Below are 13,476 nucleotides of genomic sequence, written 5' to 3' on the forward strand. Positions count from 1 at the left end.
CTTAAATAAAGGATGGGGTGCTCCTCCCCTTGAGACTCCTGGGAGAGTACCGCCCCCAGCCCTACCTCAGATGCGTCGGTTTGGACTACGAACTCTTTGGAGAAGTCAGGTGTGACCAACACTGGTTGGGCACAGAGAGCTTCTTTCAGGCTTCTAAAGGCCTGTTCGGCTTCGGGGGACCACTTTACCATTAGCGGTCCTCTTGCTTTTGTGAGGTCGGTTAGTGGGGTTGCCTTAGTTGCAAAATTGGGAATAAACCTCCTATAGTAGCCAATTAACCCCAAAAAGGTCCTTACTTGTTTTTTTGTGACTGGCCTTGGCCAATTTTGTATCGCCTCTACTTTGAGTGTTTGTGGTTTGAGTAACCCTCTACCAATAGAATACCCCAGATACTTGGCCTCCTCCAGACCAATAGTGCATTTAGCGGGGTTAGCAGTTAGACCAGCAGACCGAACTGCGTCGAGCACAGCTTGGACCTTTGGAAGGTGGGACTGCCAATCTTCACTATGGATTACCACATCATCCAGGTAGGCGGCAGCGTACCGAACATGTGGTTTTAAAATTTTATCCATCATTCTTTGGAATGTGGCGGGAGCTCCATGTAAGCCAAAAGGCAGCACCTTATATTGAAAGAGGCCGTCTGGGGTTGAGAAGGCTGTTTTTTCTTTTGCCCTTTCTGTGAGGGGAACCTGCCAGTACCCTTTTGTTAGGTCTAGGGTTGTGAGATATCGGGCTTTGCCCAGTCTCTCTACAAGTTCATCCACCCTGGGCATAGGATAAGTATCAAATTTTGACACCGCGTTTAGTTTCCGGTAGTCATTACAAAACCTTGTTGTACCGTCTGGCTTTGGGACTAAAACTATAGGGCTGTTCCACCCACTTTGGGATTCCTCAATTACGCCTAGTTTTAGCATTTTTTTAACCTCTAAACTTATAGCCTCTCTCTTGGCCTCTGGGATTCGGTACGGTTTAAGGTTAACTCGGACCCCCGGTTCAGAGACTATGTCATGTTTAATTACGTTAGTTTTACCTGGCTGTGTAGAGAAGATTTCTTTGTTCCTTCTCACTAAACTCTGGACCTCTCGTTTCTGATGCACGGACAGTGTTTCAGCTATGCTAACCTCTGGGTCAGTTTCTTGATTCTCTGACGGACCTGGGGGTACTAGGGTTAACAAGACCTCTCTATCTTTCCAGGGCTTGAGTAGGTTTATATGGTAAATTTGCTCAGGTTTCCTCCTACCTGGCTGCCTTACCCTATAATTTACTTCTCCCACTCTTTCCAAGACCTCATATGGCCCCTGCCATTTAGCAAGGAATTTACTCTCCACGGTGGGAACCAGAACTAGTACCCTATCACCTGGAAAAAAAATTCTGACCCTAGCACCCTTATTATACGTATTCCTTTGTGCTTCTTGAGCTTTCTCCATGTGTTCCCTCACTATGGGTAGGACTGCAGCAATGCGGTCCTGCATTTGGGCAACATGCTCTATTACACTTCTGTAAGGGGTAACCTCGTGTTCCCAAGTTTCTTTGGCTATATCCAGTAAGCCCCTTGGATGTCGGCCATACAATAGTTCAAACGGGGAGAAGCCTGTGGATGACTGGGGAACTTCCCTAATGGCAAATAACAGGTATGGTAACAAACAGTCCCAGTTTTTCCCATCCTTATCGACCGCCCGGCGTAACATGCTCTTTAAGGTTTTATTGAACCTTTCCACTAAACCATCTGTTTGTGGATGATAGACTGAGGTTCTGAGATGCTTGATTTTTAGGAGTTTACATAGCTCTTTTGTTACTTGGGACATAAATGGTGTTCCCTGGTCAGATAAGATCTCTTTAGGAATTCCGACCCGGGAAAACAGAAGTACTAACTCTTTTGCTATGTTTTTAGCAGAGGTGCTACGTAGGGGAACTGCCTCCGGATATCGGGTAGCATAATCTAATATTACCAATATATGCTGATGTCCCCTAGCAGACTTTATTAGGGGTCCTACTAGATCCATAGCAATCCGGTCAAATGGTACCTCTATTATGGGAAGGGGTACCAATGGGCTGCGGTATGCTTTGAACGGGGCGGTGATCTGACATTCTGGGCATGAGGAACAATAGTTTGTAATTTCTGCCAGAACCCCAGGCCAATAAAAGCTTCGGAGAACCTTTTCTTTTGTCTTTTCCACCCCTAGGTGTCCCCCCAATGGATGACTATGTGCGAGGTGTAATACTACGTTACGGAATGTCCGTGGTACCAACAATTGTTTAGTTGTAACTGATTTTCTTTTATCAACCCGATATACTAGGTCGTTCTCTACCTCGAAGTAGGGGTAAGCAAGTGACCTATCTGGTTGGCCATGAGTACTATTCTGGTCCCGTATATTTCCCCTTGCTACCGCTAATGTGGGGTCCTCCCACTGGGCCTTCTTAAAACTCCCAGGACTGACCTCTAGGTCAGCGAGGGTCTTATCCTGTACTGGGGTGGTAAGTGCCTGATCAACATCTTGATTTGGGGTATTCCCTACCAAAGTAGTGATGGGGAAGGGAATTTCACAGCACTCCTCCTTTTCCCCTTTCTTATTTGGGCCCTCGTCAACCTCCATTTCTGAAAAAGGGAAAGGATTTGTTTCTTCTAACACTTCGTTATGGTCTGCTATTGAACTCTGGGCGCTATTCTGAGCTGGGGACCACATTTTTAGAAAATGGGGAAAGTCGGTCCCTATTAACACATCATGTGCCAGTTTGGGTACAACACCCACCTTGAAATCTAAAGAACCAAATTCTGTTTCAAAAAAACATCAACAGTGGAATATTCATGATTATCCCCATGTATACAACAAATTGCCACTCTTTGTGAACTGTTTACCTGTTTCTTCTTAATGGGCAATAGGTATTCGGACACTAGTGTGACCATACTCCCAGAGTCAAGAAGTGCCCGAACCCTCTTACCATTAACCTTTACAAATGCCCACAGATGGTTATTCAAGGGGTCCTCTGGGCTAGGGCCCATACATTGGGACAACAGCGAATAAGGTTCCACGCTGTTGCATTGCATGGGCTCATCATTTAGTGGGCAGATTTTTGCTGTGTGGCCCCTCTCATGACAATTTACACATTTAGGTACATAGTCTGTGTCCCACTTAGAGCCTTTTCCCGGCTCCCCATGTTGGCTATTGCCCTTAGTGTGCGAACCACTGTTGCTGGTGCTGCGTGAAGGTGGTCGCCGCTCTTCAGCTCCCCTTAACCCCGGTACCCTTTTACCGTCTCTGGAAGAGTCCTGGAACCTCGGGTAGTGGGGTTGCTCCACGACTGTGGGTTGCGGGTGCTCTCCTGCTGCATTGTACCTTTCTACGAGGGCCACAAGCTCATCCGCATTGTGGGGGTCACTCCGACTGACCCAATGGCGTAAGGCAGAGGGAAGTTTCCTCAAGAACTGGTCCATGACCAACCGTTCCACGATGTGGCTTGCTGAGTTGATCTCGGGTTGTAGCCACTTCCGGGCGAGGTGGATGAGGTCATACATCTGGCTTCGGGTGGCTTTATCCATCGTGAAGGACCATGCGTGAAACCTTTGGGCGCGAACAGCCGTGGTTACGCCGAGGCGGGCGAGGATCTCGAACTTCAATTTTGCATAGACGTTAGCTTCGGCTGGCTCTAGATCAAAGTAAGCCTTCTGGGGTTCGCCGCTTAGGAAGGGTGCGATTAGACCAGCCCACTCAGCTTCTGGCCATCCCTCTCTCTGTGCCGTGCGTTCAAACGTGAGAAGATAGGCTTCCACATCATCCGAGGGTCCCATCTTCTGAAGGTAGTGGCTTGCCCTGGTCATTTTCGGAACTGGGGCTGCCGCTGCCAGTGGAAGGTTACTGATAGTCTCCCTCAGGATCTCGAGTTCCTGCTGTAAGCCCTGAGCGAACCGCTGTTGCTCCTCTTTCAGCAAGCGGTTTGTCTCTTGCTGGTTTGCATTCGCCTGTTGCAGGGCTTCATTCGCGTCTCTCTGGACAGCGACATTGCGTACCAGCGCACTCACCACGTCTTCCATCTTGTTTGGAGAGAGAGAAAAAAAACCTTTTTTTTTTTTTTTTTTCTTTAAAGTTCTTTAACCCCCAGACCTTTTAGTGTTCTGCCCGCATTCTCCACCATATGTGACAAACGGCTTACTCCGGGGCTCCGCCGTCTGTCCGGGACTGTTAGAACACGGTCTTTTAGGGTAGGTTGAATGATGAGACGTCACGTACTGTTCCTTTAAACAGGCTATGCCTGGTTTATTCAGTCCCAGGCACTGAGACTGCCACAGTTTAAACAGAAAACAAAGCCAAACAAAAAGCTGCTCGTCTGAGCGATAACTTAAACTTAGATGTCCCTGACTCAGAGTTGGAAGTGGCTTGTCCACTTCCACCAACAAAATAAGTACCTTTGCAGTCTTTAGACAAACTAACAGAATGAATGAAGCGATTTGGGAAAGAGGCTTTCTCACCCCTCTGCAGTTCAGCAGCCTTCCAGGCTCTTGGGCGGGGCCCAGAGGAAACAGGAAACAGGTCTTATATACCTGAACTCTAATCAGCATGACAGGTGACAGAAAACAGGCAGCAGACAAACTGTGGAATGGAGTGCCTGTACCACGAGGCTGCCCTGTTCAGCTTAGACAGGACAGAAACTGTTCAGTATCCTGGGAGCCCTGTATATGGAGTTTATTACCAACCCCTGGTTTCTGTCACAATATATATACACATACATACACACACACACACACACATACAGAGTGTGTCACCTCCTATATTATATATATATATATACACATACATACACACACACACATATACAGAGTGTGGCATTTCGCGCAGAAACAGGACAGGGTCCAAAATGACATGGAAACCATGGTCGCCGCTGAACCGCGCTCGCGGTTGTCAGTGATCCCCTGCAGCCGCAATGAGGGCAAACCAGCTCCGTGACATCACTGGCCCGCCCCCGACACCCCCCCGGACGGCGCGCGTAGTAAGGCCAGGGACAGCGCACGCTTCCCCTCAGCCTCCGCGCGCCTCCGCACGCCTCCGTACGCCTCCGTACGCCTCCGCACGGCTGCAGTCTCTACGGACTCAGCCTTATGGAGTGAGGACTAACAATGAAAATTAGTCGTATATCACTTAGAACCTGAACAGCAATGACAGGCACGAGAACGTCTCAATTACTCTGGAACCTGAAACAACGTATATAAAAAGGATTAAAAAAAACCTTCAAAGTGGCAAGCTGACAAGGGAGGGGGCGTAGCTGTCCTGGATAAGGACAGCTACAAAAACGCAAAGGATGAGGGAGTGTGTCCTAGACTGACCAATGGTGTTCTGCAGCAGCTTCAAGTGCTGAACTGCCTGGGAGCCAAGCTAGAGATGGTGGGGAAGAAAACGGGAAGGGGGGGGCGGAGGGGGGAAGGAGACAGGGAAGGGGGGGGGGGAAGGAGACAGGGAAGAGGGGGGGGAAGGAGACAAGGAAGAGGCTGAGGGTGTAGTAATACAAAACACCTTTAATAAACAACACATAAAAAGCCCCCCTGAGGACGTACTCACACTCTGTACTGCCACTCAGGGCACATACAAGTATCTTTACAGTCAATGCTGTCCGGTGTGCGTCTCCTCCGTCTCTGGCAGTCTCTGACGATCCCCACAAGCGGCCGCTGTGGTTCTCGTACAGCTTGACTGGAGTCGGCGTCTGACGTCACGATCAACCGGGAACGGATTGCCTCCTCCTCCTCTTTCACTCAACGCGTTTCGCAAGATAGGGTTAACTTGCTTCGTCACTCCATTGGTCAGTCTAGGACACACTCCCTCATCCTTTGCATTTTTGGTTCTCTAGAGGATTGTGGCTTTCCCCTCATGAGGTTGAGTGGTCCTTTGATTTTATATTTTATTGTCGTTACTTTTATTTATATTGCATATTTTCCTTATTTTTGCATTTGCTTGATATATTTTTTGACCACTGGGTGGTGCTGTGGTACTGTACTAAGAAAGCTCCGGGCAGTCTATTTCTGTTTCTTAAGGACAGCTACATCTAGGAATCATTGAGACTCGTGTAAGACACAGACACATGTCACATATTAGCTAAAAATCCAGCTGCAGACTTCTTATTAGAGTGTGAGAACCTTCTAACTATAGGTTTGCAGAAAAATATTATCAGCAAGGACGAATTTGAATTAATTTTTTTATTAAAAAACCCATATTACCAGTTTTTTATTATTTACCGAAACTTCATAAGGACGCACTACATCCTCCTGGCCGACCCATTATATCGGGCGTCCAGTCTATCCCTGCAAATTTATCAGCCTATATAGAATTTTAAAACCGGTTCAAAATTTAAAATCACATGTCAAAGATACCACGCACATACTTAATCTCTTGGAAGACATCGCATGGTCAGACCAACACGTTCTAGTCACGTGTGATGTCAACTCCCTTTATATTGTTATTCCACAAGGACACGGGTGTAGGGCAGCACAACACTTTTTAGAATGAGATAATACACTTACACCTGAACATATTGAATTTCTTATTAAAGCTATTCATTTTACACTCACAATTTCTTTTGGTTTCAAGATAATATCTATTTGCAAATTAAGGGCAGTGGGATGGGCGCCAGATTTGCGCCGAGCTATGCCAATCTTCTCATGGGTCTGTGGGAGGAGCAGCACATCTGGTCAAACCAGGAGCTCGGCACAAACCTGGTGCTCTATAAACGCTATATTGATGATATTATTATTATTATTTGGTGTGGGGATCACGATAGTTTGGACACTTATTTTGGCACAATTTAATTGCAATACTTATCATTTAAAATTCACTTCCAAACACAGTAAGTTCGAACTCGAGTTTTTGGATTTACTCATCTATATAAAAGAGGGAGTTATCTGTACAAAGACATATCACAAACCTGTCAATTGTCTAAACTATATTGATTCGGAGAGCAATCTTTACATGATTTATCTGGTTAATCAGATCTCCAAATTAGAAACCAAGTGGATACATTTAGTCAAAACATTGGTACCATTTGGACATAATGTCGATATTGATCTGGGAGCTTTTCTCCCAGGCTGAATTAACCCTTTCACTCCTCCCTAATTCGGTCCCATACAATTCTGTTCTCATTGTATATAATATAGATATGATTATTCTAGACCTCTTTCTTTGGCCACTTATATGCTGTGATCTGTGTACGTTACATTTGTCCCTCTCAGTTAAATTCTATGATGTACCAGTTTACACATATATAAACATCTGGTTTTGTGCCTGTCGCCACGTGACCCCACGGCGTCATTTGATGGCGCGTTGTCATGGTGACGGTCATGTGATGTCACATGGCAATGCGGCGCCATTTGCCGCCACGTTGCCATGGCAATACGTCATAGCAGCCTTCAGAATTACGGTGAGTTGCAGAGGCCTCACGCGATCCCCCGGTTGACGGGAATATAAAATGGCTGCCAGATATGCCCACTTCTCACCTCTAACTGGTCTCGCAGGTTCACTTCCGGCACTGGTAACTGTAAAACAAGACAGAGAGGTAAGGGTTAACCCAGCAGAGGGGGATTCCTAGAGGTATGAGGACGTCACGCAGGTCGGTACCCAAGGTGTGTGTCCTAGAGGTGTGAGAGGGGGGACGTGAGAGAGAAAGGAGGGAGAGGGGGATGTGAGAGAGAAAGGAGGGAGAGGGGGATGTGAAAGAAAGGAGGGAGAGGGGGATGTGAGAGAGAAAGGAGGGAGAGGGGGACGTGAGAGAGAAAGGAGGGAGAGGGGGACGTGAGAGAGAAAGGATGGTGAGAGGGACATCACAGAGAAAGGAGGGAGAGGGGGATGTGAGAGAGAGGACGGGGATGTGAGAGAGAGGAGGGAGAGGGGGATGTGAGAGAGGGGAGGGGGATGTGAGAGAGAGGAGGGAGAGAGAGATGTGATGAAGAATTTATATCATTTATTATAATTGCTGGACGGCTGACGGGAATATAAAATGGCTGCCAGATACACCAACTTCTCACCTATAACTGGCCTCGCAGGTTCACTTCCAGCAACTGTAACTGCAAAACAAGACAGAGAGGTAAGGGTTAACCCAGCAGAGGGGGATTCCTAGAGGTATGAGGACGTCACGCAGGTCGGTACCCAAGGTGTGTGTCCTATAGGTGTGAGAGGGGGGACGTGAGAGAGAAAGGAGGGAGAGGGGGAGGTGAGAGTGAAAGGAGGGAGAGGGGGAGGTGAGAGAGAAAGGAGGAAGAGGGGGGATGTCATGAAGAATTTATATCTTTTATGGCTTATTATAATTGCTTGACAGCTGACGGGAATATAAAATGGCTGCCAGATACGCCCACTTCTCACCTTTAACTGGTCCCGCAGGTTCACTTCCGGCACCGGTAACTGTAAAACAAGACAGAGAGGTAAGGGTTAACCCAGCAGAGGGGGATTCCTAGAGGTATGAGGACGGCATGCAGGTCAGTATCCGAGGCACATGTACAAGAAGTGTGAGAGGGGAGGTGAAAAGAAAAGGAGGGATGTGAGAGAGAAAGGAGGGAGAGGGGGATAGGAAAGAGAAAAGAGGGAGAGGGGTGGGAGAGAGAAAGGAGATGGGAGAGGGTGATGGGAGAGAGAAAAGAGGGAGAGGGGTGGGAGAGAGAAAGGAGATGGGAGAGAGAAAGGAGGGGGAGGTGATGTGAGATAAAGGAGGGAGAGGGGGGTGTGATGAAGAATGTATAAAGTCAATATATAATGTACAAAAGTCAAAAATTGTTTGCTTCTGGGTTTGTGGCTTCGCGAAGCGTTGGCGTACGGGAGCGTTGGCGTACGGGAGCGCTGGCGTACGGGAGCGCTGGCGTACGGGAGCGCTGGCGTACGGGAGCGCTGGCGTACGGGAGCGTTGGCGTACGGGAGCGCTGGCGTACGGGAGCGCTGGCGTACGGGAGCGTCGGCGTACGGGAGCGCTGGCGTACGGGAGCGTTGGCGTACGGGAGCGCTGGCGTACGGGAGCGCTGGCGTACGGGAGCGCTGGCGTACGGGAGCGCTGGCGTACGGGAGCGTTGGCGTACGGGAGCGCTGGCGTACGGGAGCGCTGGCAGTACGGGAGCGCTGGCGTGCGGGAGCGCTGGCGTACGGGAGCACTGGCGTACGGGAGCGTTGGCGTACGGGAGCGCTGGCGTACGGGAGCACTGGCGTACGGGAGCGTTGGCGTACGGGAGCGTTGGCGTACGGGAGCGCTGGCGTATGGGAGCGCTGGCGTACGGGAGCGCTGGCGTACGGGAGCGTCGGCGTACAGGAGCGTCGGCGTACAGGAGCGTCGGCGTACGGGAGCGCTGGCGTACGGGAGCGCTGGCGTACGGGAGCGCTGGCGTATGGGAAACAAGCTTCTTCAAATCAGTGTGGAACACCCCCCGCTCCAACCCCCCTAACCCTAACCATGCCAGCCTAACCCTAACATGCCACCCTAACCCTAGCCCTAACATGCCAGCCTAACCCTAACATGCCAGCCTAACCCTAACATGCCAGTCTAACCCTAACATGCCAGCCTAACCCTAACATGCCAGCCTAACCCTAACATGCCAGCCTAACCCTAACATGCCAGCCTAACCCTAACATGCCAGCCTAACCCTAACATGCCAGTCTAACCCTAACATGCCAGCCTAACCCTAACATGCCAGTCTAACCCTAACCCTAATATGCCAGCCTAACCCTTACATGCCAGTCTAACCCTAACCCTAATATGCCAGCCTAACCCTAATATGCCAGCCTAACCCTTACATGCCAGTCTAACCCTAACATGCCAGTCTAACCCTAACATGCCAGTCTAACCCTAACATGCCAGCCTAACCCTAATATGCCAGCCTAACCCTAATATGCCAGCCTAACCCTAACATGCCAGCCTAACCCTAACATGCCAGTCTAACCCTAACATGCCAGCCTAACCCTAACATGCCAGCCTAACCCTAACATGCCAGTCTAACCCTAATATGCCAGCCTAACCCTAACATGCCAGCCTAACCCTAACATGCCAGTCTAACCCTAACATGCCAGTCTAAACCTAACATGCCAGCCTAACCCTAACATGCCAAACTAACCCTAATATGCCAGCCTAACCCTAATATGCCAGCCTAACCCTAACATGCCAGTCTAACCCTAACATGCCAGTCTAACCCTAACATGCCAGCCTAACCCTAACATGCCAGCCTAACCCTAACATGCCAGTCTAACCCTAATATGCCAGTCTAAACCTCACATGCCAGCCTAACCCTAACATGCCAGCCTAACCCTAATATGCCAGCCTAACCCTAACATGCCAGCCTAACCCTAACATGCCAGTCTAACCCTAACATGCCAGCCTAACCCTAACATGCCAGTCTAACCCTAATATGCCAGTCTAACCCTAACATGCCAGCCTAACCCTAATATGCCAGCCTAACCCTAATATGCCAGCCTAACCCTAACATGCCAGTCTAACCCTAACATGCCAGTCTAACCCTAATATGCCAGTCTAACCCTAACATGCCAGCCTAACCCTAATATGCCAGCCTAACCCTAATATGCCAGTCTAACCCTCACATGCCAGTCTAACCCTAACCCTAATATGCCAGTCTAACCCTAATATGCCAGTCTAACCCTCACATGCCAGTCTAACCCTAATATGCCAGTCTAACCCTTACATGCCAGTCTAACCCTAACATGCCAGTCTAACCCTTACATGCCAGTCTAACCCTAACATGCCAGTCTAACCATAACATGCCAGTCTAACCCTAACATGCCAGCCTAACCCTAATATGCCAGCCTAACCCTAACATGCCACCCTAACCCTAGCCCTAATATGCCAGCCTAACCCTAATATGCCAGCCTAACCCTAATATGCCAGCCTAACCCTAACATGCCAGTCTAACTCTAACATGCCAGCCTAACCCTAACATGCCAGTCTAACCCTAACATGCCAGCCTAACCCTAACATGCCAGTCTAACCCTAACATGCCAGCCTAACCCTAATATGCCAGCCTAACCCTAATATGCCAGCCTAACCCTTATATGCCAGTCTAACCCTAACCCTAATATGCCAGCCTAACCCTAATATGCCAGCCTAACCCTTACATGCCAGTCTAACCCTAACATGCCAGTCTAATCCTAACATGCCAGTCTAACCCTAACATGCCAGCCTAACCCTAATATGCCAGTCTAACCCTAATATGCCAGCCTAACCCTAACATGCCAGCCTAACCCTAACATGCCAGCCTAACCCTAACATGCCAGCCTAACCCTAACATGCCAGTCTAACCCTAACATGCCAGTCTAACCCTAACATGCCAGTCTAACCCTAATATGCCAGCCTAACCCTAATATGCCAGCCTAACACTAATATGCCAGTCTAACCCTCACATGCCAGTCTAACCCTAACCCTAACCCTAATATGCCAGTCTAACCCTAATATGCCAGTCTAACCCTCACATGCCAGTCTAACCCTAATATGCCAGTCTAACCCTTACATGCCAGTCTAACCCTAACATGCCAGTCTAACCCTTACATGCCAGTCTAACCCTAACATGCCAGTCTAACCCTAACATGCCAGTCTAACCCTAACATGCCAGCCTAACCCTAATATGCCAGCCTAACCCTAACATGCCACCCTAACCCTAGCCCTAATATGCCAGCCTAACCCTAATATGCCAGCTTAACCCTAATATGCCAGCCTAACCCTAACATGCCAGTCTAACTCTAACATGCCAGCCTAACCCTAACATGCCAGTCTAACCCTAACATCCAGCCTAACCCTAACATGCCAGTCTAACCCTAACATGCCAGCCTAACCCTAACATGCCACCCTAACCCTAACCCTAATATGCCAGCCTAACCCTAATATGCCAGCCTAACCCTTACATGCCAGTCTAACCCTAACCCTAATATGCCAGCCTAACCCTAATATGCCAGCCTAACCCTTACATGCCAGTCTAACCCTAACATGCCAGTCTAATCCTAACAAGCCAGTCTAACCCTAACATGCCAGCCTAACCCTAACATGCCACCCTAACCCTAACCCTAATATGCCAGCCTAACCCTAATATGCCAGCCTAACCCTAACATGCCACCCTAACCCTAGCCCTAATATGCCAGCCTAACCCTAATATGCCAGCCTAACCCTAATATGCCAGCCTAACCCTAACATGCCAGTCTAACTCTAACATGCCAGCCTAACCCTAACATGCCAGTCTAACCCTAACATGCCAGCCTAACCCTAACATGCCAGTCTAACCCTAACATGCCAGCCTAACCCTAATATGCCAGCCTAACCCTAATATGCCAGCCTAACCCTTATATGCCAGTCTAACCCTAACCCTAATATGCCAGCCTAACCCTAATATGCCAGCCTAACCCTTACATGCCAGTCTAACCCTAACATGCCAGTCTAATCCTAACATGCCAGTCTAACCCTAACATGCCAGCCTAACCCTAATATGCCAGTCTAACCCTAATATGCCAGCCTAACCCTAACATGCCAGCCTAACCCTAACATGCCAGCCTAACCCTAACATGCCAGCCTAACCCTAACATGCCAGTCTAACCCTAACATGCCAGTCTAACCCTAACATGCCAGTCTAACCCTAATATGCCAGCCTAACCCTAATATGCCAGCCTAACACTAATATGCCAGTCTAACCCTCACATGCCAGTCTAACCCTAACCCTAACCCTAATATGCCAGTCTAACCCTAATATGCCAGTCTAACCCTCACATGCCAGTCTAACCCTAATATGCCAGTCTAACCCTTACATGCCAGTCTAACCCTAACATGCCAGTCTAACCCTTACATGCCAGTCTAACCCTAACATGCCAGTCTAACCCTAACATGCCAGTCTAACCCTAACATGCCAGCCTAACCCTAATATGCCAGCCTAACCCTAACATGCCACCCTAACCCTAGCCCTAATATGCCAGCCTAACCCTAATATGCCAGCTTAACCCTAATATGCCAGCCTAACCCTAACATGCCAGTCTAACTCTAACATGCCAGCCTAACCCTAACATGCCAGTCTAACCCTAACATCCAGCCTAACCCTAACATGCCAGTCTAACCCTAACATGCCAGCCTAACCCTAACATGCCACCCTAACCCTAACCCTAATATGCCAGCCTAACCCTAATATGCCAGCCTAACCCTTACATGCCAGTCTAACCCTAACCCTAATATGCCAGCCTAACCCTAATATGCCAGCCTAACCCTTACATGCCAGTCTAACCCTAACATGCCAGTCTAATCCTAACAAGCCAGTCTAACCCTAACATGCCAGCCTAACCCTAATATGCCAGTCTAACCCTAATATGCCAGCCTAACCCTAACATGCCAGCCTAACCCTAACATGCCAGCCTAACCCTAACATGCCAGTCTAACCCTAACATGCCAGCCTAACCCTAACATGCCAGTCTAACCCTAACATGCCAGTCTAACCCTAATATGCCAGCCTAACCCTAATATGCCAGCCTAACCCTAACATGC

General features: G+C 48.8%; 1 protein-coding gene across 3 annotated transcripts in view; it reads right to left on the reverse strand.

Moving 5' to 3' along the window:
- Window positions 1-13,476, reverse strand: part of LOC142483092 (apoptosis-associated speck-like protein containing a CARD) — a 106,586-nt gene that overhangs the window by 76,971 nt on the left and 16,139 nt on the right. For all 3 annotated transcript variants that reach the window (XM_075583167.1, XM_075583169.1, XM_075583168.1), the window contains exons 2-4: window positions 8,337-8,375; window positions 8,003-8,041; window positions 7,475-7,513 (exon numbers count right to left, since the gene is read on the reverse strand). In XM_075583167.1, the coding sequence (XP_075439282.1) occupies window positions 7,475-7,513; window positions 8,003-8,041; window positions 8,337-8,375 (117 nt within the window). The remainder of the gene's footprint in view (window positions 1-7,474; window positions 7,514-8,002; window positions 8,042-8,336; window positions 8,376-13,476) is intronic.

The sequence above is a fragment of the Ascaphus truei genome, unplaced genomic scaffold, assembly GCF_040206685.1.
Source record: "Ascaphus truei isolate aAscTru1 unplaced genomic scaffold, aAscTru1.hap1 HAP1_SCAFFOLD_295, whole genome shotgun sequence".
Lineage (NCBI taxonomy): Eukaryota > Metazoa > Chordata > Amphibia > Anura > Ascaphidae > Ascaphus > Ascaphus truei.